The sequence below is a fragment of the Anguilla anguilla genome, chromosome 15, assembly GCF_013347855.1.
Source record: "Anguilla anguilla isolate fAngAng1 chromosome 15, fAngAng1.pri, whole genome shotgun sequence".
NCBI classification, from domain to species: domain Eukaryota; kingdom Metazoa; phylum Chordata; class Actinopteri; order Anguilliformes; family Anguillidae; genus Anguilla; species Anguilla anguilla.
In genome coordinates this window covers 20,498,148-20,524,525 of record NC_049215.1, presented here as the reverse complement: position 1 = coordinate 20,524,525, position 26,378 = coordinate 20,498,148, and the positions used below count along the sequence as shown (strand labels likewise).

The 26,378-nt window shown below is 40.4% G+C and overlaps 1 protein-coding gene across 2 annotated transcripts in view; it reads right to left on the bottom strand.

Moving 5' to 3' along the window:
• Nucleotides 1-9,444: 9,444 nt before the first annotated feature.
• LOC118214654 (receptor tyrosine-protein kinase erbB-4-like) overlaps nucleotides 9,445-26,378 on the bottom strand; it is a 202,409-nt gene continuing 185,475 nt past the window's right edge. The window contains exons 22-27 of one of the 2 annotated variants that reach the window (XM_035394785.1): nucleotides 24,579-24,654; nucleotides 23,221-23,367; nucleotides 22,885-22,982; nucleotides 15,809-15,979; nucleotides 15,173-15,458; nucleotides 9,445-14,753 (exon numbers count right to left, since the gene is read on the bottom strand). In XM_035394785.1, coding sequence (XP_035250676.1) covers nucleotides 13,732-14,753; nucleotides 15,173-15,458; nucleotides 15,809-15,979; nucleotides 22,885-22,982; nucleotides 23,221-23,367; nucleotides 24,579-24,654 — 1,800 coding nt within the window. In that variant the 3' untranslated portion in view covers nucleotides 9,445-13,731. The remainder of the gene's footprint in view (nucleotides 14,754-15,172; nucleotides 15,459-15,808; nucleotides 15,980-22,884; nucleotides 22,983-23,220; nucleotides 23,368-24,578; nucleotides 24,655-26,378) is intronic. The other variant, XM_035394786.1, reaches the window with a different exon arrangement.

The following is a 26,378-nucleotide window of genomic DNA, read 5'->3' as shown; positions in this document are numbered from 1 at the left end:
GTTTGCCTTTCTGTAAGTAAAGTCTTTGTTAATTTTCTCCCCTTTGAGTTTCGTGTTTTTTCCACTCTGCGCCTGGGTCCCAGCACCCGTACCGTCACAGCATTAGACATAATTAAAGACATTTTGACGTTTAGTTCAATGAGCCTTGTGTTCTGTACGCCTGGATGTATATGCCTGCCTCTGTGACTAATATAGCTGCGAGACCCACCCAGTGCCTGCCCCAGGGAAGCCATCCATATACCCAGCCTGCTGCCCCAAGGTGATGTGCCTGTGTGCACCATCAAGAGCATTAATAGCCTGACCTGATCAATGACTGGTCATAACTGTGCTAACCCTCCCCAACACTGTTCATATCCTCAGTCTGGCAACCCATTTTTCGTCTTAAGCACATTAACTTCATTTTTTAAAGAATCAAATGTGCGGATAAAAGAACTTGAAAAGAATCAATTGACCAGGATATTGAAGGAGAAAAACCTCAAGTGAGTACTAGGAAAATATGAGATGGTTATCATTATGCTTTTTAAAATAATTCATAATTTATAGCTCTCAGTGTGACTGAGAATTTGCCTTGCTACATGTATAAAATGTGATACACCTTTGTACATTAGAACCTTTATCAAAATGGCACAGGGCAGGCTTACGACAAGGGGGCTGGAGCACATTAAAACAGAGATGCGGGTGCTGCCTCTGACCCTGCGCCCAAGTGCGTCAGTCTTCTCCCGTCACCTGCCTGTTGCTAACCTTGAAGGGAATGACCGCTGGCAGCTCGCATGCATTCTAATGGGGAAACACATTCTCACGTGGCAAAGCATTCCAAACAGCCAGCAGGAGAAACTTTTAATTAACACTTTCTATTAACGTGCCCCAACACTTACATCACAAACAGTCTCCGTGGACAATGCACCACACTCATCTGCATTAACTAAAGTCTTGTGACAGATATTTGTTAAAGGCCTGCCTCCCATGTAGGTCTGCAGCAGATCACAGACCATTACTGAGTCGGAAGGTTAAAAGATCAAGCCCCAGATCATGTCCTGACCATTGTGGATGCCTTCCTGTTTGGTGTTTTTGGTAACCAAGTTATGGTGCTGCACTTTAGTGAGTGTGAGATAGGAGGGAAGAGAGGAATGATGGATATTCCTGTTTATCCTCTGACAAGGTGAGAGGATGAACAGCCTTTCTAATCGGTTGTGACATTTTCATTTGTCTGCACAGGATAAGCACCATCAAAAATAGCTCTGTTGTCTTTCACACTGCCACTTAACCCTTCATTGAGGAGTGATGAGGTTGATACATCCTGTGTGTGTGTGTGTGTGTCTGTGCGTGTGTGTGTGAGAGAGACTGACTTTCACCAGCCTGTTGATTCTCTGGATGTGAAAAGATAATGGTTGACACAGTACCACCTCAAAAGGAATGCCGTAGCAAATTATTTTAAAATTGTTAACTGATGCTACAGTCAAAACTTTTCAATAGCTGATCAATTGATTTTCAATCTTACATTGAAAAGTCTTGAAAAAATTTTTTTTGAATGGCTTTGACAGATTTGAATGAATCGTAGGCTACATACCACAAACAATCTTCTTTATCTGACTTGATTCTGATTTTCATTCCAGTGCCTGTTCTTCAGCTAGCTAGCTAAAAACCAGCATGCCTAATCTCTGGGAAGGTTTTTGTATTTGTAACACCCATGAGCTGAACATTTCTCTGATCGGACATGCCTGAATTGGATTCAGAGTACCAAGCCAATAAAACAAATATTTATTCCACAGACTCTGAGCTAGTGAGGCTCAAATCAATAACAAAACTGCAATACATGAAAGTGTACTATGGCATAAGAGAAAGTGAGTTGTCAACTGATCTCTTTTTTTTATTAATCTAGGAAATATAATTTCTATTTTGTATGTTGGTGATAAGTAAAGGTCTATACACATGTGAATGTGTTTATATGAAAATATATATAAATTCAGGTACATGCATTTTATTGAGTGTTGCCAGTGCCTTGTGTTATTCCCAGCATAACGGTGTGCCTAGACAGGACCAGGACGACGGACAGCACTACTGAGAATAGTATCTAGTCGACATGGAAATTAAGCTCATTGCAAAACATTGCATTCTCCTCCACCATTATCTATAATAAGTGTAGTAATATTGCTCTTATTACCAAATTATGTGTCTGTACAAATGATTACCTTTGTTAAAGAACTTGGCTGCCCATCTTTAAGTGTTCCTCATCTGTGTGTGTATATATATATATATATATATATATATATATATAAACAATTTCAATGAACACAACCAATTCATAAGTCAATGCACACCAGAGGGTTATCACAAGTTACACAATAACTTATTTTAGTTATAACAACAATTACGCCTACACTACCCAGCATGCACTGCCAGCTGGGGTTGGGAGGGGGGCTTGTCCTAGGATCTTAGAAATTAGTCAGTCTGCCATTTCTGAAGCCTTCAGACACTGACACTGAATCTGAATGACAATACACTAAAAAACAAATTAAATAAGCCCCTATCTGCTCTATAGGTAATTCATCACCACATGGCTGACGGGGGCAGGGGGGTAGGGGTGTCTCAGTAACAGGAATTAATCTGTGCTGGGGGCTTGAAGGTCTTTTTATTTGGGGCAGGAGGGGGGGTGGGAGGGTAGTTGGGGGCTGTAATGCTTCTGTGGCTGAGAGATCAGCCATTAAATAATTGCTGGCCTTCAGGGTTAGCAACAATCGTTACACAATCAAAGTCTCTGCGGAGGTGATAGATGCTGTACCCTGAGGTAGATTAGCTGTGACCAGCTGCATAATTTTTTAATTACTATTAGCAGGTTCATTATCATTTGCCTGTTATTGTTCTTTATCTCTCTTTTGTTTCTCTCTCCTCTCAAAATGTAATCCTTCTTTCTCTCCATCCATCATTCCCCCCTTCCTTTCCAGCTGTGGATTGTGGTACACAGGTAATACTGCCTCAATTTACAGCCATTAGAACTGAATAGAATGGAAAATTCCACCCCCGTTTTAAAGGAAAGAACCCAGATATTTAACAGAAAGGATGTGTTTAAATAACATCAGGCTTTAGAGTGATGCATGGCTCTTGATGTCTGACTTGATGAGGGCGAAAGGGAACTTCTGCTGGAGCTCGGAGATTACAAGAAACATCAAGGAGCAGCAGAGGATCATGAATCAAACACGTCCTGAAAACAAAGAAGTGGAAAACCCTCTGCTGGAATTCTCCTCGGACTTTGCTGCCTTCAGTAAATCACACATCCCGCCTGGAGGGAGGGGAATCTTCAATGCAGGGACTCAGTCAGAGGGAATTAAACTTGCCAGTGGTTATTTCTGCTTGTTCAAACCTGTTTTTCCCTGTCGAGAGCACTGTAAGATTTTATACGCCGGGCAAGATGACATGGAGGTGAATTGCCGTAGCCAAGCTCGAAAGCTCGGAATTATCCTCGTAATGAGGCATAACAACCGTGCCCTTTTTGTAAAAGCAAATTGAAAAGCTTGCCCTTTGCTATAAAGGGAAATAATGGCCTATTCAATGAATTGATTCTGTATGCTCATCCATGAAAAAGTCTGTAGCCATAGTGATGGCAGCAATATTAAAATGATGACAGGGAATCTGACACATTTTTTATGGTACTTTTACAGTTGCAATTTTTATGGAAATACAAAATTATAGGTGAAACAAACAAACAAAAAATGCTAAAAATCTAAATATAGCCTCATATTACCCTATGCAAAATATTGTAAATTTTGTATATTATAGAGGTATAATTTTATATTTAATAATGATCCAATAGAATTAACAATATATATATATATATGTATATATATATATATATATATACTGTACTGTTGAAAATGTTCCTAGCCCTGTTACCAAATGCTTATCCATGGCAAGAATAAGACTACTGAGTCATCTTCTAAAGAGTTCTACGTGATTTGTGAACAAATCCTGTGGTCCACACTTGTGGACTTCTCTCTCCAGGTAGAATCACTAATTTTGGATCAGATTCAAGTCATGGACTTACACTGCCACAGCAAAACAGTAATTATATGGTCTGTAGCTTTTACAAAACTATCCCACAATATCAAATATCTACCATAATACTTTATAGATATAACACCCATTTTTGACCATATCACCCCATTCCAATTGATGGTATATTTGGAGACTCCCAAAGATGCAACCAAGATTTGTAGGTTTCTAATGGTCAACCTTAAATTCAATTTTTCTCCCAAACCACTGCGCATGGGTGCAAGACACACTTGTATCTTCTGAATGGCAGGTTAACCGCTGCTCTTGTAGTTCATTTATTATTATTATTATTATTATTATTATTATTAATATTATTATTTTATTTAACCCTGCAATAGATTGGCAGCCTGTCCAGGGTGTATTCCTGCCTCTCGCCCAATGCAGACTGGGATAGGCTCCAGCACCCCCCGAAACCCTGACCAGGATAAGCGGGTATAGATAATGGATTTGTTTATTTATTTATTTATTTATTTATTTTCAGGAGAGCAGTAAGTCTGCTGGTGGAAGCAGTGAGTTGCAGATAGATATGGGATCACAGTACAGAAATTACCATGGCAGGGATTTGATTTTGGGTTAGAAGTCAGCGGCCCTATGGTCTGTGACACATGGTCTCCCCAGTTTTAATTACTTACCAAATAGCGGAAAGTGGTAACTTAATTTTTTATTTGTTTGCTTGTAACCATCTCCCGACAAATGGTTGCTCAGATCAGTGAATCCTTGTCTTGTTTTTTTTCTGAGAGTTCTTTGCTTTTGCCCATAGTGATGGATTACACTTGACTTTTACGTGTGTTACCGTACAGTACAGTATAGGCTACAATACAGTGCTTTAAGATTTGTGTTGTATTTTATTTTAAAAGACCGTTATGGGTGCAAATAATTATGACACACAAGTTTCTGGAAAATTATTGTTAAATTTTACTTTGAGCAATTATATTAATATAACAAAATGTAATTTTCCCATGATGACCTGTTTGGTTTGTATACAGCCTTGTTTGTATTTGAGGTTTGTTTTTGAAACTAATGTATGCTGTGACGTGTTGCATTATCTTGACAATATATAATTGTTTCAATATATTTGCATTATTTGGTTCAAGCAAGGACTACAAAAACATTATTTTGTCAGTAACTGCCTTGATCATCAGTGACTACTCAGAATTACTGAGAACTACTATGCATGGCAGCACACCTCTGACTCAAAGTGGGCATGAAGTACACAGTGAAGGGGGAAGTAGCTGTAGCTGCACTCCTGCAATTCTGACCCCAGTCCCTTCCTCAGTATCGCCACCGGGGGATGCACAGGCTCATCTCTGGCATTCTCCCTAGCCTGCAGCTATGCAATCAAAACCCACTCCCTGCTGATCTCAGATCAGCAAACAGTGAGGAAGTGGTACCTCGCACGTGAACACTGGTCTCCGAAGAATGGCAATTATATCCTCATAAAGCAAGGACTGATCTGAGGTCAGTTTGACTACTCTGGGACGAGGGAGAGTGCTGGACATGGAAAGACATTATTTCCGGAGCAGCAGGGACTAAGGAAATCGCTGATGGAAGTGGGGAGGGAGAAGGTGGGCTTGGAACATAGCCCTTGTTTGAGCTCTCAAGAGTAGGCAGGGTCAGTCTTCCCACTGGCCTCTCTTCCCACACTGTCTTTTAAAAGCGCAACCCTCCTTCAGCCCCCTCAGAGCTGGGCCTCAAAGGTCTCCACAGATATACAAGTTCTGTTTTGACTCCCGGCAATAGCCATGAAAGGTCCTGCCTTTCCTTACACTTGCCAAGTCATTTCTTGAGAACTTCAAACTTGCCGTGGAAATATTTGTATGCTATGTTGTAAGACGAAAATAGACTTTAAAAAGATTCCTGAAATGACTGTTAGAAGACTAATAGACAGACAATACAGTATTCATCACAAAGCCAATTCTAGCTAGTGCTTTTCTGTGCCCTACTTTTTGAAACCAATTATTGATATAATCAACCTGTATAAACATATCAAAAAAGATATATATATATACTCGTCTATTTAAATGAGCCCAGCAATTTACACCTTTTAGGTGTCTATGGAACAAAATATTCTCTAGAGATTTCTCAAGTAAAGAATGAGACTCAGGAACAGAAATTCCTTAAATCTAGAAACTAATGATGCAATATAGAAAATTTGAGAACAAATGTGATCATTTTCCTTTACAGTGAAATCTGCAACAAGTTAATTACCCAAAATTAAACATAACAGCTTTCTTACTGTATAAAGCAAGTAGATGACTGAACAAAACAAAAAGTATACAAGAATCCAATCAAACCCAAGGACCTTTAGTTTCCATAAACCCTTTTTTGATGACTTATCTGTTGTTGATGTGGGACTCAATTCAACCCCCCAGGCACCTAATAGGTAACAAACACACACAATTGCCTTGCTTTAATTTTCCATTTAAACCACAGTTGGGCATATGTTGGACTTCCATATTTCCTTGTAATTAAAATGGACGGTGAGAAAAGTGAGGCAATTATAACATAGATTTTCAGTGGCAACAGGGAATATAATTCTCCTTGATGAAGCCAACAACACATTTTGCACCTAGTTTTTATATATTTTATTGTGATTCTTAAAAGCTTTATTAATGTAACTTTCATACAAATTAATGCTTTTCCAGCGGATTATCACCGCAATACATTACAAACAAGATTGAATAAGATTCACAGAAATGCCTAATTTAAAATCATTTACAACATATAGCTGTGCAATATAGGCTACAGGCTTTCAATAGTTGCTTGAATATTTTGTCATTAAATTAATAGATCATTTGTTCAGTACTGACAGTAATACCCCATTGATTGTTTTGTGCATTGAAGCTAGTGATGTCCATTCTTAATTCAGTGCCAGTGGAGCTTAGTATTTTAGTATTATCCTGAATTTAACTTTGTATATTTATTGATGAGAGTGCAAATGTTGGCATGGAATACCAAATCATATGCTGTTAATTTAATTTCATCCCCTTGTAGGAGCCATAATGTGCTGTCATTCATTAAAGATTAAAAAATATTATATTTAAACACCTTTACTTAATGTGCAAAGAATGTCCATATGAAGTAGTTTGAGAGGAGTGTAGATTAATGTAGGAGAGTTGGATAATGTTACGAGGATGAGATTGTATTAAGTTGAGGCTTACTGGCAGAGGTATGAAGGATTCTGGGGGAGGAATGAGACTGAACTGGATACCATTACTTAGGTTGATGCCTTTCTGGCTGAAGTTCAATGACTAGGGCTGATAGATGAGGAATTGAATATTACCTACTGTTATGCTGTCATCCGGGCCTTATATGGCACCTCTGAGGCTATTTGTTGTTTCACTCGACTTGGCATTAAACTGATTAGATCACCTGATCACCTGTATCCATTGCCCTCTCAGACTGATGAGGTAAGGCTGTGATTGTGCAACATTTGCAAGTCACTTGAAGGAATCTCTCAGCCTGTTTTCAGGGTCATTTTCTGTACCCATCCAGTACATCAAAATTGTGCCTTCAATATTACAAAATAGCTTCTGGGGGCCAGTAAGCCTCTTCAGCACTTGATGATCCCATGGAAAAACACACCACTAAGTTACTGAGAAATTCTGATTCATGTTGGAGCCTCAATCCCTCCCAAAGAATTCCAAAAACATTTTAAGTTTAGCATTTTATATATATATATATATGTGTGTGGCACCTTACTGGACAACTGAACAGCGACAACAAAATATTTGATCATCTGTACTCTTCTCTAACTGTGAGTCTGACAAGTTTCAGAAGCTCCATTTGTGAAGTGAAAATCACAGGATAATTACAGCAGTCTACATGCACAACCTGCAGCTGGTGAGGAGGCTGCCCCGTGGCTTCGCTTCTGAGCAGTGAGCACAGAGCGCGGCGGCTGCCGGGGAGGTAAGACTCCAAAATGTGACAAACTGCAATTACTAGACTATTGTCACCCGACAATGAGCTGCCGTCGCGCTATTGTGAGACGGATGAAAAGCGCTGGGTAATTGCGCTTCTCTGAAGGGCTTAACAATGACCTCTCTTCCCGGGAGTAAAACTTTATTAAACAAGAACGCTGTCATTCTGAAGCATGAAGCATGCAATTCTGTTAACTGTCATTTGCATTTGGTTTAACGAAGATGAGAAGATTTAATTTCTCTTTAATTTTATGAGCATAATACATTTAGGTAAATTCTGAGCATTCATAAATATATTTCTAGCCAGGAGGGCTGCACTTTGCAGTACTGAAAATACATTGCTCTCTTATTAGTATTAATATGACCAACTTCAAAAGGCACATATTCGCACATTGGACAGTTTTATATTATTTATGAAACACAAGCCTCAGTAGCAGAAGAGGAAACAGAGCGCCTGCATACTTAATGAAATTATGTAATTTCATATCACCCAGGGATAATCTATCGAAAAATAAAAAAATTAACATTATTTTTTGGAGTGCAGCAGGAATTTTCATATGTACCAAATGTATTATTTTCTATGTAGTTCTGCATGTTCTGTCAAAGCAGGCAGTCGAATCCCTCTGTAGAAATGTAAGCATAGGCTATCACATTGAAGATGACTCATTTTGAGCATACTGTAGATATCCTTAATGCATGTAGTCCCAAACACAGATCTGTTCATGCTAATTTGTGTGATTTGTATTGTGCTGATATTTTTGACAGATTATATTTTCGAGTCCATCCTGTTTTGCAGCAGTTATGCTGTCTGACACTGTATGCAGATCATAATCGTTCATACCAGATTTCGATGAGACAACTCAGTCAATGACTCCTACCTTTCAAATTTACTCAAGGGCCTCCACTGTCATCCGACTATTGTTATGCAGACAGTGAATCAAAGCAGATAAGCCATATCAAATGAATACAGGCCATTTGATGGCAATCATTTTCTTACATTCCAAATAATATTTTGCAATATGATTCAGTGGGAAAGATTACATTGGAGATTGGCCGGTAGGCTACCAGTAAACTGAATACTGATATTGTAAACTGAAAAATCAAGAATCTTAGAATCTCTAGTAATGAAAACTCTGTTCAAGATCCTGCCACAGATCAGTGGGTTTGCACAGTTTAAATCATAAATAGCATATGCATCAGCACAATAGGGACTTACACCCTGCAGCAGAAAAAACAGTGCAGACATACAAGCAAAGAGCAAAGAAATGCACAGTAAAACTACACACATACAAATGTATAACTACACATGCACACATAACAAAACATACAGTAGCATAATTATACACAAAAGCATATGCGCAAACACATACTCACGACGTGTATCACGCCCAGTCACACTCATACACTTGCACGCCTGTGCACTGAAGTGCGCACTCTAGTACAGTTTCACACAGTAACCTTCACCTGAGACCACCGCTGAAATATTTGAATTGATCTTTATTTATATTAAATTAAAAATATACTTTTGACATATTTATGTAACAAAAATGCGGAGCAGAATACACTGTAGCCTAGGGATGGTAAGACCACCAGGAGCAGGGAGGGGGGTACCTTGGGGGCTTATGGCACACCAAACCTGGGAACCTCACGGTTCAACCTTAATTGCACCAGGACCATCATACACAATCATGCATGTGCGGATTCAACTCTGAATCAATTAAATCAATCAAATATCAAATCAATCAACTGAAAATTTCCCTCTGTACTCTGTACTTATGCATACCAACCAGTCATTCTAATTGTGATTTAGCTAAGGTGGTGAACAGTTGAAATTAAACACATACTGTAAAAACTGCGCGATTCTCTTCATTGTGGGCTTTTGTTAAAGTTGTGATCATGCATTTAAGAATGTACACCTTGTTTAAGATGAAGGATGTAGCACTGTAGCACCAAAGATCATTTGGATCCCTCACAGTGATTTTACATATCATGAAAAGTTTTCCCCGATTGCATCCTTTATATGACACTATTTAAACTGAGGAATTCTGCCTGAACATTAGAAAACAGCCCACATTTTGTAAATTAAAAGCAGGCTGTTCAACAGAGAACCTCAGCAAAGACCTGGTCATGTGCTGCACAATTATGAGGGGGATCGATGAGCAATATGTTCAGTGGGCTCACAGGAACAACACTGTTTGTAACACGACATTGGCCAACTGCTTAACTCACACAAAAGCAGAGCTTTTACCCATAATTCATCAGTGAAGCTCATGAGCCCAGCCCCAATTCAGAGAGAGCAGAATAAGAACAATAGAGGAAGGAAAAAATGAGGGAGGAGGAAGAAAGAGAAAAGCATAGAAATAGAGTTTGGGCTTTCGGTCTCAGTACAGCAATAATCAAGATCACAACAGAGCCTTGGAGTTTTCACAAAAGAATAAGCTTGAATAACAATGAATGACCATAATAAACAACAGTGAAATGAGCATGGGACAGAAGCATACAAGAAATGAGTCCTGGTGGGGAAAAGCAAGAGAACAGGTAAAAAAGCAAGAGATCATCACATCATTCCAAGCACAGGGCTGACCGGACAATGTCTGACAGGGCAGGGAGCGCACAAGCTCAACAAAAGAAAATACAAAATCACCATCGGAATCAAGTATTTACAGAACATAAACAATTACAGTAAATTCAACAAACCAATTTAATTTTGAGGAAAAAATGAAAACAAAACAAGAGAAAATACAAATCCAAATGCAATGCTTTCCCTTTATTTACAAATGCACTTGGGCAATTCTTCAGAGATCTATAAAAATACTATTCACATTTTCTTGGTTAACGTACAGTAGTAAATGTTGAGGAACAACCATTCTGTGTGCCGATGTAATAAAAAAGGGCTTCCTCTTCTGTTGTTTTTCAGTGTGTTATAATAAAATCCAGATGAAACAATGTAAATAATGTGTAATCTAGGACTATATTTCCTGCAGTCAGATACAGGAGCCAATGAAATATGCATATGAAAAGTTCTGTGCTCGTACATCAGTAGTTTTATTTAAACAGTAAATTCAGATCAACTCAAAGATATTAAAAAGAAAAACTGCGTTAGACGGGGGTCTGGAACTCAAACACAGAAGTCATCTGGTGTCACAACCAGGATTAACCTCTATCCCAGTAAGAGAACAAACACACCACTACACATCCAACTACATTTTTACACCACCGCAGAAAAACCTGATTATTGACATCACAAAACAATACCGTATTTGTGTACTTAATGATATTCAGTGGCACTCAATAAAAAATAAAAAAAGATAAAATACCGTTCCCCCACCTACTTGAGAAAATAAATATACAAATGTAAAGCAAATATCATTACTGCCAGCACTGCTGATGTCAATGAAGTACATGATTTCCGGAGTCAATGGAGATAACTTAAGTCCCTAAAAAGCACACTGGAAACCCTGGAGGTGTTTTTAAGGAGGTCAAATTATCAGTTCTCTTGCTTACTATCACCAGTTAACAAATGGATAAGGTTTAATCTGCTCGTTTAAGCTGTTTGGGAGCCCAGGTCCTTCATTTCAAGGCAATCATTTTCCTTGAACACAAGCAATATATTAACTCTACTTCACTGGCAGAAAAAGCACACTGTATTTCCCCCTCCGCCCCCAGAACATACTCTGTCCAGACCAGGCCATGGCAGTGCACTAATGGCTCTGATACCAGATGCTGAACGTCTGATTCGATACTTAATGCGGGTACGCAGCAGCAGAACGCCGTTAAGTAAACGCCCTCGGTCAATGAGTCTGCAAATCTAATCTAAAACCCCCAAATCCTGCTATCTTCAAAGTCTTGTTAAGCTTGCCTCCTTTGAACTCAGCTGCACAAGCTAGAATTCGACCAGCTTCAGAAAAGAGAAAAGTACAACCTCATTAGCCGATAAACATCTTTGCGGCCAACACTCGTGCCCCCCCGTGTCTCTTATTTGACAATTTCACGGCAGCAAACTTTTACAGTCTCAAGAGAGGAATTACCCCATTTCTCATTCTTGTGTGATTACAGTGCATCGTAGGGGGGCCAAACCTTTCCACGCAAATAAATTAAAGCACATTTCCGATGCAGTTACATGGATACAGTTCTTTTCCACGAGCATCAAAATTTCATGAAAGAAGCATGGATAGGTCTTCCTCTTAGCAGAAAATGTGACAAGTGGCAGTGTTCACACTAACATGGATCTGGCTGTGAACTGACACAGTCTCTGACTGCTTGAAAGTAAATATTACTGTCACACACATGCACATGCACGCCAATGTGAATGCTGTGTGTATGAGCATATCTCTACAACTCTCCCCATGTCTACAAAAAAAATAATAAATAATATTAATGATAATAATATAAAAGGTTTGTAGCCAGGTGAGGAGGAGCCTCAGACTGAACACTTCATTATGGGGGTTCATTCTGGCCTACAGAGTTTTGCATTGCTGGTATTGTGGCTTCAGTCTTTCCTCCCTCTGAGATCCAGGACAAAGACATTAGGCAGGAGAGGAGAGCTGAACCACTCTTCAGTCCTGCCACTCAGTGTGTTTCAGTGAAAATCCAAGTTACAATGCCACAGTTCTTCTCTTTGTCTCTAGTGCGGAGCTCTCTTTGAACTCCACGCATCTCAAAACTCATCTGCTTTGTTTGCGTATCCACAATCCTGCCTGAGGTCAGGGCAGCTTCTGGCAAAAGCTGGAACCCAAGTGCGGAAATGTTGTCTTTCAGCAACTGAGTTAGGAGGATATATGCTATTTATGTACACAGGGTCAGGATTGACTTAATACAGTGTGGATAAAATGTGCTCAATAATATAAAAAAAGCACATAAAAGCTGCATTTTCATGGTACTGGCAGAAGCTTTACAATGTCTGATAAAAACTCTGAATACCCTCAATGGTGGTCAGACTATTTACTGTATGACAGATCACCAAATTATCCTCAGCAATACACTGGGGTTCATACAGTACATTTGGCAGGGAGGACCTCAAAGGTACAAATGTATAACAAGACTATGGCTAAAAAAATGTAAAGAAACGGCATGAGTGGTAGTCTGGCTGTCCAGGGATTCATTACAGGTCAGAAACTCTGGGAAACAAAATGTCGACTCAGTCGCAACTTCTGGAGGTAGCACTGTCCGCCTGCATTTCTGTGCAATGTTTCTCATAATTCCATTACAGTAAGAAACATCCATCTTGTCCATCTAGTAGACAAGCTCTGCCACACAATGCCACCATTTCCCTCGTATTGCTCTGAAGCCTACCCTCTGCACACAGGTACTTTCCAATAAAGGTACAGTGACGGAAGCCATTTCACTTATGAGATGAGCGGATGACCAGACAGCCAGACAGGTACGTGTCAGGTAAGAGATAAAATGTCTTCTCCTGTTGACCCTCAAGAAAGATCCCTCTCTTGAGAAAGGAGGGTGAGGAGTTTCTGGGGTGAGATTGGGAATGCAGAAAATGGAAGGCGTCTTTGATTAACATGTTTTAAAAAAAAAACAGAACTGGAGACAGACTGCAGTCCCAAAGCTCATTGGGGCCGGTCCCTTCCTTGCGAGGCTGCGTCGGATCCCGGGCAGGAGGTCAGCTGGTCCGTCGGTCGAGTGTGGCTTGCTCCAGTTTGTCGGAGGAGGAAGTAGAAGGTGTACGTTTCGCTGGCATGGTAATCGGGGCAAGCAGAGGTCGAGTGGAGGGAGGGGGCAGCTGCCGCGGTTGAACAGCGCCGCCCCGCCGCTACACCACAGTGTTCCGCTGGCGGTAGGGTGGGGGCGGCAGCGCCAGGCCGGGCTTGAGGGAGAACTGGGACAGGTACTCTGGGCTCTCGGGCACCGTGGGACAGACGCGCCCATTCTGTTTGCACAGCACCTTACCTCCACACTCCTGCTGCTGCTCCGGGCCCGGCCGGCCAGCGCCCGGGGGAAGGCTGTGCTGCCAGTACTCTGGATTGTCGAAGGTCTGCTCGGGCTTCTTACCCGACAGGGCGGCACCTGCGTGGGCAGGGTGGGCTGGATGGAGGGCATACCCAGGGAGGGTGGGGTGGAGAGTGTACACTGGGTAGGCTGGGTGGATTTTTTGGATGGGGTGGTCTGTTTGGGCAGGGTTGGAGGTGTGGCTTGATTGGTTAAGGTGAGGGACTTGGCTTATCTTGGTAGGATGGGGGGCGTGGCTTGCCTGGACAGCTTGAGGGGCATGGACTGCTTGGGTAGGCTGAGGGGTGTGGCCTGCTTGAGTAGGCTGGGGGGCATGCCCAGCTTGAGTGACATGAGGGGCATGGCCTGTTTGAGCAGGGTGAGCGGTGTGGCTTTGCTGGGTAGGGTAAGGGGTATGGCCTGGCAGGGCAGGGTGAGGAGCCTGGCTGCCCAGGGCAGGGTGGGAGATGTAAACTGCCTGAGTAGGGACAGGGAAAGGGGTGTGGCCTGCTTTAGCAAGGTGTGTGGCATAGTTTATGTGAGTGAGGTGAGGAGCATGACCTATATGGGTGGGGTTAGGGGCGTGGCCAGGATGTGCAACATGGGGGGTGTGAGTGACACTAGTGACAGAAATGGCAGAGGGAATAGAGACAGGGACCCCATTCTTCTTCTGGTGTCCCTGGCCCTTCTCACCCACGCTGTGAAAGGTGTTCAGGTAGAGGGGCTGGTTTATGTACTCGTCCTCTACCTTGGACTGCCTGCTGGGGGCACTGTGGTGCATGTGTGTCTCCCCACTCTTGTTGTGCGAAACAAAAGGGTTCTCCTCCACAGGGCTAAGATAGTCTGCTGAAGACAGGAGAGAGACTGTCACCATTTCTGTATATTCAATAGGCATTCAAAAGGGCATCACACGGCAAAACACAAAATCCACAGGAAAAAGGAACTCATGGTAGAACATAGCATATTCAGGGCATACTGCCATGTGTTAATTCCAGTCATATTCATATACTGTATGTGCAATGTTATACCTATTCAGTTAGTACAACCTTTTATAAACTTTAGACTCTAACCTTATTCAGGGAAATGCATAAGTGAAAATATTTTAATTGAAATTAAGAAAAAATAGAATATGATGATGATACACATTATTATTATTATTATTATTATTATTAATAATAATAATAATAATAATAATAATAATAATAAACAAAATTATTCTGTCAATATTTTTAGCCAGGCAGGAGCAGAGGGAGTCTCAGGTGTACCTGAGGAGGTCTTGTCCTTGCTGGGGCTCATGTAGCCGTCCTGGCTGGTGTTCCCGCGGGTCCCACGCTCGGTGGGGTCAGTGATGTAGCGCTGGCTAGCATTTCCCCCCTCGGGCTGGGGAGAGGCCTGCTTGAGCAGGGTGCCATTGCAGCCCTTGTCCTCCAGGGTGGCGCTCTGAGTGGTTGTGGCTTCCTGGGAGGCACAGGGAGGACCTGATGCCATGGGTACGTGAGAGCAGGGAGATGGAGCCTTCTCAGCGCCACAACCACTGTGTCGATCCGTAAACTGGGGACACAGCGGGAATATTGAACAATTACACCACTGCCTATGTGCAGCAGGGCACAGTGGTAGTTTTGGTGTCCACACCCTTTGTAATTGTGTCATGACATACATAAAAGCACTATTTTTTTTAGAACCTTGTAACCAATAGATGTGTGCATCTACCATGTTGAATCAGAGGAACATGGATTAGTGCTGCTTCAACGAACATGGATCAGAAACTTGTAAAAGTCTATGAAGGCAAACCAACATCACTGACATTCATTTATTCATTTATAGATGCTGTTATCCAAGTGTGTGTGTGTGCATGCGCATGTGTGCGTGTTGGTGTGTGCGTGTATGGGTGAGAGGCCTACCTTGTTGGTGGATGACTGGGGCTGGAGTGTGTAGGATGGTGGGGGACCAGTGAAGGCTTGTGGGACAAGGTACTCTTCAGCATCCAGCAGCTCCTCCAACTCCTCTTCCTCCAGCAGACTTTGGAAGAACTTACTATCGCTGGGACTGGGCAGCTTCATGGAGTCATCACCCTGCAACAGACATACATACATACATACATACATACATACATACAGACAGACAGACAGACAGACAGACGGAAAGAGAGACACTCTTATTCATTGGTGGCAGGTGAGGTGAGTTCCCACTCATCACTGTAAAGCACTTTGAGCGTTCGGATATGTGCTATATAAATGCAATGATTCATTCATTCATTCTTATACTCATTATCTAAAAATACAGACACACACTGAGATGCACATCTCCAAGAATTCCTAAAGGACACTGTGTTGTGTATGGACAGGGAGGGTTGCCTTACCTAGCTGAAAAAAGGGCTATACAAATAAAATGTAATTGTATTGAAATGACAGGTTGTAGATTCCCAGGTGAGCATTTATGTTGTAAACCTTTACAAACAGAGAACATCCAGCATTATAAGCAAACATGCCTAAGCTTTGCATGTCACCCTGGATAAGGGCCTATAATCAATTTTTTTAAAGGAATACCATGGTGATTTTCACACTTTCTCGGTTTTATGTGCTATTTGCACAAGAGGCATTGGAGAAACACAATGAGCAAAGTATTAAATATGTCTGTTCTGTATTTTTGGAGAAATATGCGTTTTAAATTAATCGTCCTATTTTCAACCGGTTGAGAAAGTTGTCATTTTGCTGCGTCACGAATACAGTAACCACTCCCATTTCCACGCCCCGTAAAGAAATCTGACAGGACACACCGTCCTGCTGTTCAGACAATGCAAATATTTGACAAACGTTAGGTTCACTTAAATTACAGTGCCTTTAGATTATTTCTGGTTATATTCATTTAGCTAGCTAGCTAACGTTAGCTAGCTAGCTAACGTTAGCTAGCTAGCTTGCTAGTTTGCTTTTATGAGGACGTTATAGTTGTGCTTTTATCTTAACTTGGCTAGCTAGATAGCAAAAATTATAATTGGATATAAGTCAACGTCCTTACCTTAGCTATCTATCGATACTTGATATACTAGCCTACTAAGCTAGCTAGCTTGTGAAAATTCAGTCTCCCAAAGAGAGCGTATCATGGGGGAAGCTATGGTAACGGGGCACGGTCTGTCAATCATAGCTAACTGACAGTTCTCATTACCACGCCCAGACGGTTCGGGTGAATTTTTATAGTGGGAAATTTAGGCTTAGAAAAATACATTTTAAAGTACATTGAAATGACTGAAGAATTAAAAAAAATTATGCACATTTGTTTTGTTGTTGCCTAAAGACAACTCGGAAGTGTCACGTTCAACCACCATGGTAGCCTACTCCTTTAAATCGAATAACTTTGAGAATGAGTTATCCAAATTTAACCTCTTAGCGCAAAGCACCTAGTGGTCGGCACACCGGCGTGCCGAGATTACTAAACTCAGACATTCAGTGCTACTGCAACCAAAGTATGAGTTTAAAACAGAAACGCGCTGTTTTAGTTTCATTAGTAGACGATACACGACAACTATGCCGAATACACAGTTTCGCAGTGCCACCATAGTCGCTCTGGTCGTTCATTTAATACACACCCCCGCCCTGCAGTCTCATCTGCAACTAAACCCCCCACACATGCCATAATGGGCAATATTGTCTTTCTTGGCGTTCATAAAAATGTACTTGTACCACTCAAAAATCGTATTCCGTCATAGCAACAATATAAACCCGACAATAGCCCTAAGATATGCCAATACAGCAGTGAAAACGCTGCTCACTGAATAAATAAATAAACGAGAAAAAAGTTTTTTTAAAAAGATACCATGTCATTCTACAGTCAATATCTGGGACTAAATATTGAATAAATATACAACCTTACCGTTGGTTTTACGCATAGAAATGTCAATTTTGAGACTGGGTGGTCATATATTGTCTTGTACAATAATATATGCGCATTTGGGATGCCTGGGTACCTTCCAAAATAGCTGTGCGTAATACCGCACGTGTTGTTTACCACGTTGTTGCCCTTTTTAGTACAGTCTGGCCTGATTGACAATTAATTCATTCAGTAGGTGAGAGTATAAGCTTTCTAACGATGTATAACATGTCTAATTTTGCTTTTGGAATACTGTTTTATAGGTCAGCGTATTCGAAAGTGTTATTATGATCGCATTCACTTACGCATTCACTCTGTAAGACGCTGCACCTAACGAAATGTTGTCAACGATTTTCGTAATTTCTTGGAAAATACTATTATTATTGAGGACTTCTGGGCATAAGCCATGTTGGCTGATAGACCAAACTGACATGGTTTTCTGGTGTAAGACAGAAGCGGATATAACTACAGCCTATCATTGATTTACTGTCTCTGTCTCTATCTACTGAAAACAGATACGATTTTAACATTGTTATGTAAGTATTAGTGCTCAAAATATTTCGGTTATATACATTATTTTTGAGTTTCTTTAACCTCTTAGCGCACAGCCCCTAGTGGTGGGCACGCCCACCAGATTACTAAAGTCAAACATTCGGTGCTACTGCAACCAACCTGTGAGATGAAAACAGAAACGCGTTGTTTCAGTTTCATTAGTAGACGATACACGGCAACTATGCCGAATACACAGTTTCGCAGTGCCACCATAGTCGCTCTGGCCGTTCATTTAATACACACCCCCGCCCTGCAGTCTCATCTGCAACTAAACCCCCCACACATGCCATAATGGGCAATATTGTCTTTCTTGGCGTTCATAAAAATGTACTTGTACCACTCAAAAATCGTATTCCGTCATAGCAACAATATAAACCCGACAATAGCCCTAAGATATGCCTATACAGCAGTGAAAACGCTGCTCACTGAATAACGAAATAAACGAGAAAAAGTTTTAAAAAATGATACCATGTCATTCTACAGTCAATATATGGGACTAAATATTGAATAAATATAAAACCTTACTGTTGGTTTTACGTGTAGAGATGTCCCTTTTGAGACTGCGTAGTCATATATTGTCTTGGACAATCCGTTTGGGAAATATAGGCGCATCTGTGACGCCTGGGTATCTTCCAAAATAGCTGTGCGTAACACCACACCTGTTGTTTACGGCGTCGTCGCCCTTTTTAGTACAGCCCGGCTTGATTGACAATTCATTTATTCAGTAGGCGAGAGTATAAAGCTTTCTAACGATGTATAACATGTCTAATTCTGCTTTTGGAATGACGTTTTATAGGTCAGCGTAACAGAAAATATTATTAGCATCGAATTCACTTACGCACTCACTCTGTTAGCAGACAAATACGATGCACCTAACGAAACGTGTTCAAGAATATTTCGTAATTTCTTGGAAAATACTATTATTATTGAGGACTTCTGAACATAGCTAAGCCATATGTTTGCTGATAGACCTAGCTGACATCGTTTTCTGGAGCAAAACAGAAGCGAATAGAACAATATCATTGATACTGTCTCTGTCTCTATCTACTGAACATAGAGGAGATTTCATCATTGCTATGTAAGTATTACCGTTCAAAATATTTCGGTTATATACGTTATTTTTGAAATTGAGTATCTTTAAATAGGTTAGTGGTATTTTAGAATGAGGATATTTCACACTGTAATGTAAGCATTCGTTGGTAGTCTAGTTGTTTTTGTGAAGCATGCTACAGTGATGACGTGAGAGTTGGAACATTGCCAAAACGTGGTGGACGGTTGAAAATTGTTTTCATGTGGTCTCATCCCCATACAAGAAAACATAGGAGAGTACAGAGTATAGAAATACACACAAGAGTTAATTATTACACAATTAGGTACTGTACCGCATTGTGTGACAATATTTTTGCATTATTTTTTTAATCTGATAGCAATGTTTCATCTTAAACCTTCATAAGGGGCTCATGTATATGCTTTATAATGGACAAAAAGCATTATATTCCTTTTTGGGGAGATTTTGGATATGTTTCTGGACCCCTAGATATTTTAGACCACTGTACTGACTGAAAGCTTGTAATTCCCACTTGAAAATAATGCAACAGTGAGTTTCTTGTGTAAAAACAGTTGATTTGTAGTGAAATACGTGAATATGTTGTGATTTAAAGCAATGCATAATTTAGACATTTTGGGTAGATTTGGAGATGCTGGGTACACTGCTTAGTTTTTGTTTCATAGATCTTTAGTAGTTCTACATATTTAGTTTTTATGAACTTGTGACCAAGAAGTTTTTGATCCAAGACATGTATAGTTTAACTTGCTATATGCAATCTCTCAGTATTTCATTGCGAACTAAAAAAGAGCAAATTCATTTTAGATTTTTTGCCTAGACAATTGCATTTGTGGCACTTTATCTTCCAAAATTATGAATATAAAGTAATGTAAGCTAGTATTGTAAATGGTACAAATGTCTTGCTTAATTTAAGCCATTTTTCAAGTCTCTGTGGTGTTCACATCTGGATTTATAAAGCATCTGGAGTTATTAGCGCACAAGCCAAATCGTGCCAATCCTTGCCCATTTAGGGGGTACCCTATTTAAAGCTTTCAATCTAACGTTTCTGTGTACAATTTATACAATGTTAGCTACGTTTAGCTAGCTAGCTAGCTACAATCAATTTAGTTAGCTAATTGTTCATAACTATTGAAGGCTTGTCACTGGTCAGCTAGCTATTAGCTATCGCTTATCATGAGTTTGTTACCTGAAACAAAGTCAGCGCCACAGTGAGAGCACCTATTCGACCACCTTCGTTTGACAGACAGGAAAACGTAAACTGATTTACAACTATATATGAAATAGGTGAAATATCGGTAACAACCTGTACCTAGTTAAGTAGGAAAAAACGTCCTTGTTATCCTCCCGTGGTTATTTTTTCAACACTTTCACAACTTTTTTTCTGTGCCGGCAAATAAGTCAGAGGTGGTCCAGCGCTAGCTTTTGGTTGCTAAGGGGACGTGTATCCACAACCCTATAATGAATGGAACTTAACATAAATTTGCTAGCATACTGTGTAAGTGTCCTGTCTTGCGTATTTGAGGTTAATATGAGAAAGGGTGGTCGCTGTCAGCACGTCTAGGAATCCGTACATATTCACTGTTGTAACTGAAGTCGCAGGACGCAAAACAGCCGTTGGGAAAGCAGTTTGAAAGTATGAAGCAACGTCTGCACCATTGGCTTTAATGGGTCACGATGAGATAATTACGAGCGTGTTGCTTGTCTTAAAGTTGATATGGTAAATAAGGCTGTATTAGTATTACTAAATGTGTATGTATGAAGTTGGTTTATTTATTTATACAGTTTATTATGTGTATTTTTACAGGACTTACATTTTAATAGGTAACGATGTCCAGTTATTTCTCAAAAATATGAAGTAACAATGGGGAAGCACCAGCTATAATAATCACAGGGATTCAAGCAATTCATTTCACAATTCCCTAGTGGGGTTACAAAGTTAAATTATGTATTTTTACAAATTTTCTAAATGGCATTTGTTCCAGGTTGCACCCCACAGCACAACAACCTGAGCCCAACGTCAGTCTGCTCATCAGTTTAACTTTCACTCCATTTGTAATCGGTGCCATATTAGCCAGTAAACACAAACCTAATAATAAACAAACACAGACCGGAAGTTAACTTAGGGCCAAGCGCATAACCTTGGTAACGCGCGTGCGTCCGATGAAAGCGTCTATAACCAAAATATTTTGAGCAGTAATACTTACATAGCAATGATGAAATCTCATCTATGTTCAGTGGATGGAGACAGAGACAGTATCAATGATACTGTTCTATTCGCTTCTGTTTTGCTCCAGAAAACGATGTCAGCTAGGTCTATCAGCAAACATATGGCTTAGCTATGTCCAGAAGTCCTCAATAATAATAGTATTTTCCAAGAAATTACGAAATATCGTTGACCACGTTTCATTAGGTGCAGCGTATTTTTCTGCTAACATAGAGTGAATGCGATGCTAAGAATATTTTCTGTCACGCTGACCTATAAAACGCTATTCCAAAAGCAGAATTAAACATGTTATACATAGTTAGAAAGCTTATACTCTCACCTACTGAATAAATGAATTGTCAATCAAGCCGGGCTGTAGTAAAAAGGGCGACGACGCCGTAAACAACAGGTGTGGTGTTACACACAGCTATTTTAGAAGATACCCAGGGGTCACAAATGCACGTAGGCCTATATTTCCCAAACGGATTGTCCAAGACAATATATGACCACGCAGTATCAAAAGGGACATCTCTACACGTAAAACCAACAGTAAGGTTGTATATTTATTCAATATTTAGTCCCAGATATTGACTCTAGAACGACATGGCATCATTTTTAAAAAACTTTTTCTCGTTGATTTCGTTATTCAGTGAGCAGCGTTTTCACTGCTGTGTAGGCTTATCTTAGGGCTATTGTCAGGTTTATCTTGTTGCTATGACGGAATATGATTTTTTAGTGGTGAAAGAATATTTTTATGAATGCCAAGATAGACAACATTGTTCATTATGTCAAGGGTGGGGGGTGTTTTGTAGATGAGACTGCAGGGAGGGGGTGCGTGTTAAATGAAGAACCAGAGCGAAAATGGTGGGGCTGCGAAACTCCGTTTTCGGCATAGTTGTCGTGTATCGTCTACTAATGAAACTAAAACAACGCGTTTCTGTTTTAAACTCACACTTGCAGTAGAACCAAATGTTTGAGTTTAGTAATCTCGGCACGCCTGCATGCCGACCACTAGGGGCTTTGCGCTAAGAGGTTAAATAGGGTACCCCCTAAATGGGCAAGGATTGGCCAGATTTGGCTTGTGCGCTAAGGGGTTAAACCTAGAACATAATTTGATGGTTATTATTTTAGTTAGTATGCTTTAATAATTCACAGTACCGTGCTTTAGCATACATCTATGGCAATAATTTGAGCCCACAACCCTGAGTCAGAGGACCCAGCACAGTGAAACCTGCTCTGGATCAGAGTGATGTCATGGCGAATGGGTGGGGCTGGTGTGTTTGGGTGCTCACCTGGATCACCAGGTAACGCTGAGGATCACGAGCCATCCTGCAGAACTCTGCGCCCAGTTCTTTGAACCTGGGCCTGCTGTCTGCATCAATCATCCAACCTGCAGGGCAGAGACAGAGAGGTCACTCATAAAAACAGGGCTGTCCCTCACATAGCAAGAGTGGCTCACACAAATAAAGCAGCTTCCCAAAGAGAGGCCACTCACATTCACATGTGTGTGTGTAGGTGTGGTGTTCCGTGTGTGTGTGCTGTGTGTGGGTGTGTAAATGTGTGTGTGTTCTGGGTATGTGTGTGTGTGTTCTGTGTGTGTGTGCACACGAATGTGCGTATGAGCATACATTTGACCATGACCATGTAGACGTCAATGGTGCAGATGGGGGGTTGAGGCAGACGCTCTCCCTTCTCCAGGAGCTCAGGGATCTCACAGGTGGGGATTCCGTCATACGGCTTCCCTCCAAAGGTCATCAGCTCCCACACGGTGACCCCTAGAACCACCGCTCCATCAGCACACTTCATCATCAACAGATTAAGTGCCATTCAGCTGAATGACTTTCCTCACCTTTATTTTATATGAGACAAGATTATATCAAAATCAATGTAACCCCTGCTGAATAGAAAATAATTGGAATACCCCTCTACATGAAACATTATGGAATTATACTCTTACTGCTAACACCTACTGACCAGTGTTTTACAATACCAGTATTAAATTAGCTGAGTGCTTTTGAATTCCCATTGCACTATGAGAAGTATAGGCCCAGTGCTTTATGAGCCTGGAATGTTCTATGAGCCCAATGTTCTATGAGCCAAGCGTGTGTCATGGTTATTGGGTGATAACACCATTTCTTTTCCATCCTGCATCATTCTTTCATTTATTGCGGCCATTGGTTTTCCCATGCGCCTTTTCTTCAGTTATTACGGCTAGTGGTTTTTTTTTCATGCGCCTTTTCTTCAGTCCTTCATTTCCTTGATTGAATTATACATGTGCAAATCTCATTTTACAATTTGCACCTGTTGGCTTTCTATTTAAACCCCTAGCAAACCGATAAGCTTTGCTTCTGTGTCAGCTTGCGTTACACGAAAGCCGGTAGCTTGGTCTGTTTTGGTAAGAGGTTTAGTTGTTTTGTTCCGTACTAGATCTTCTGCGTCCTTTGATTTACGCAAGGTGTTACTGCGGAACTGAATTTTGAGGTTATTAGATAGGGGGCTACTAAGTTAGCACTAATATCTTTACCCATTTATACAACGCTCTTGTGGTTCTTTTGACAGTACTCAAAAGGCTGCTCTCTTAAAGTTCTCACGTTCACCGATCTATTCAGACTGTTTTGTTTTAGTATACTCAATACTCCTTACGCCTTAGTTTCTTCACCCTGTACTCGGGTCATTAAAGGTTTTTCTTTGGGATAGTCTCCCATAGGAGTATTGTTTTTCTTTTCATTTATTTTGCCTCTATCCTTTTGTCTCCAACGAGACTTAGTGGTTATTCCGCCCAGGTGGATAGCTTAAAGTATCCTGCTCAGTCGCGTTTTGTCTCCCTAATTCCCCACTCCCTCACAACGTGTTTTATGAGCCCAGAGTTCTAAATGACAGGAATGTTCTACGAGCCCAATGTTCTATGAGTCCAGTGTGCTTTGAAAACACAGAGTTCTGAATGAAAGGTGTGTTCTACTTGCTAAATGTTCTGTCAGTCTCTCACCATAACTCCAAACATCACTCTGATGTGTGAACTTCCTGTAGTGGATACACTCTAAGGCCATCCATTTAATGGGCATCTGGAGAGATGGAGGGAAAGAGAGAGGAGTTAAGGTCATCTCATACAGCAGTGATTCTCAGATTCAGTCCTGGGGTATCAATGTGTATGCTGGTTTTTGTTCTATCGACAATCGAGATCCCAGAATTATAACAAGCTGATAATTTTTCTTAATTAGGTGCTTTTCATGTTTCGAATGGATTATTTACCCTCTTAAACCACATTATGTCAGAAATAGCTATGCATGTCCTGAAGGCTAAATGTTCCTTATTCACTTTGTGCTGCAGTATACTGCAAACAATTACATTAAAAAGTGATCAATGGGGACCTAATTGGTAAAAGTGTGGACACATGACCACTAAAATGAACCACTTGGTAGATAATGAAGAATTCAAAGACAAAGTAAATGATAACAAGCCAAACCTCTATTGTGTTCATAAGTTCAAGGAAAAAAATTCTGAAAGAACTGAAACACTTGTGTTCAGCCACCTAACTAGGTGCCCATTGGTTCACCTCAAACTTTAATTTGATCAGTTAAAATGTTTCCTCTTTATGTAATTGCTTGCAAAATACAGTAGCACAATAAACACAATGTGAACATGGGATTTTTATTCTTCGTGGCATGCATAGCTATTTCTAGCATAATGTGACTTAAGAGGGTAAATTATCCCTCTAAACATGAAAAGCAGATAAGTAAGAATGGTTAACAGCTTATTAAAATTTTGGGATTGCAATTGTGGTTGGAATGAAAACAAGCACAAACACGTACCCCTGGGCCGAGTTTGAGAGCCACTGTCATTCAGCAATCGTAGAGAGAGTGTGAAATTATACTGAGAGTAATTGCAATGACTGAGTGGGAGAATGAGGGAAGAAAATAAAAAAGAGGAAAATATTAAATACATTTGGAAATTGGAGAGACAAGTAAGAGAAAATATTGATAGCGATGTATTCTGGCCCCACCATGAACACACCAGCACTGTGAATTTCAGCCCTCATACATTTTCGAACAGAATGTATGGATTAAACAGCTAGCTTCAGAGAAACCAGCATTCAGAGAATGTGAAAAGTTCCACTGACAACAGTGCGCTACTTTATAGCAACCTTTTTTTAAGGAGGAAATAAACTATCGTACACACACACACACACACTACCCCCTCATTTTCTTCACAAGGCCTGTCACTGTCGGAAAATGTCAAACTTAGGCCCGGACATGAAATGATTTAGTTGTAGTAGGCCCCATTATATGAAAACCAAAAATAATTTTCTTTTACTGAAAACGTGTTCACTTGAGTATACCTCCAAAATCAAACGAGTCAGTTTAGATACACCTTACACTACAAGAATAGGCTGCATGGAGTAACCACATCATAGAGCAGGTAAATTTGACCTGTCGTTGCTTTATAATGTATAGAAATATCAGCAGAGTACCTGGTGGAAATATGCTCAGAGAACTGAAATGGTCAAACAGCCTACAAAAGGGACATGAATCCCAATGCAACAAACCTAGTTTGTTAATAACTGTAGGTTCTGTATTAACTGCAAATCAGTGGTTGTATTCCAATAGTTATAATAGTAATTTTTGTGTAGAGTATATAAATAGTAATGTTTGAGTTTTATTTAAGGGACAGTAAACACAACCTATTAGAATAACACAATTCACGTCAATTTGTTTCACTTCATTCTCAATTGTATGTCATCCTCAATATCATGGGAATAAACATTGTCATTCCCAGAAAGTGCACTTTC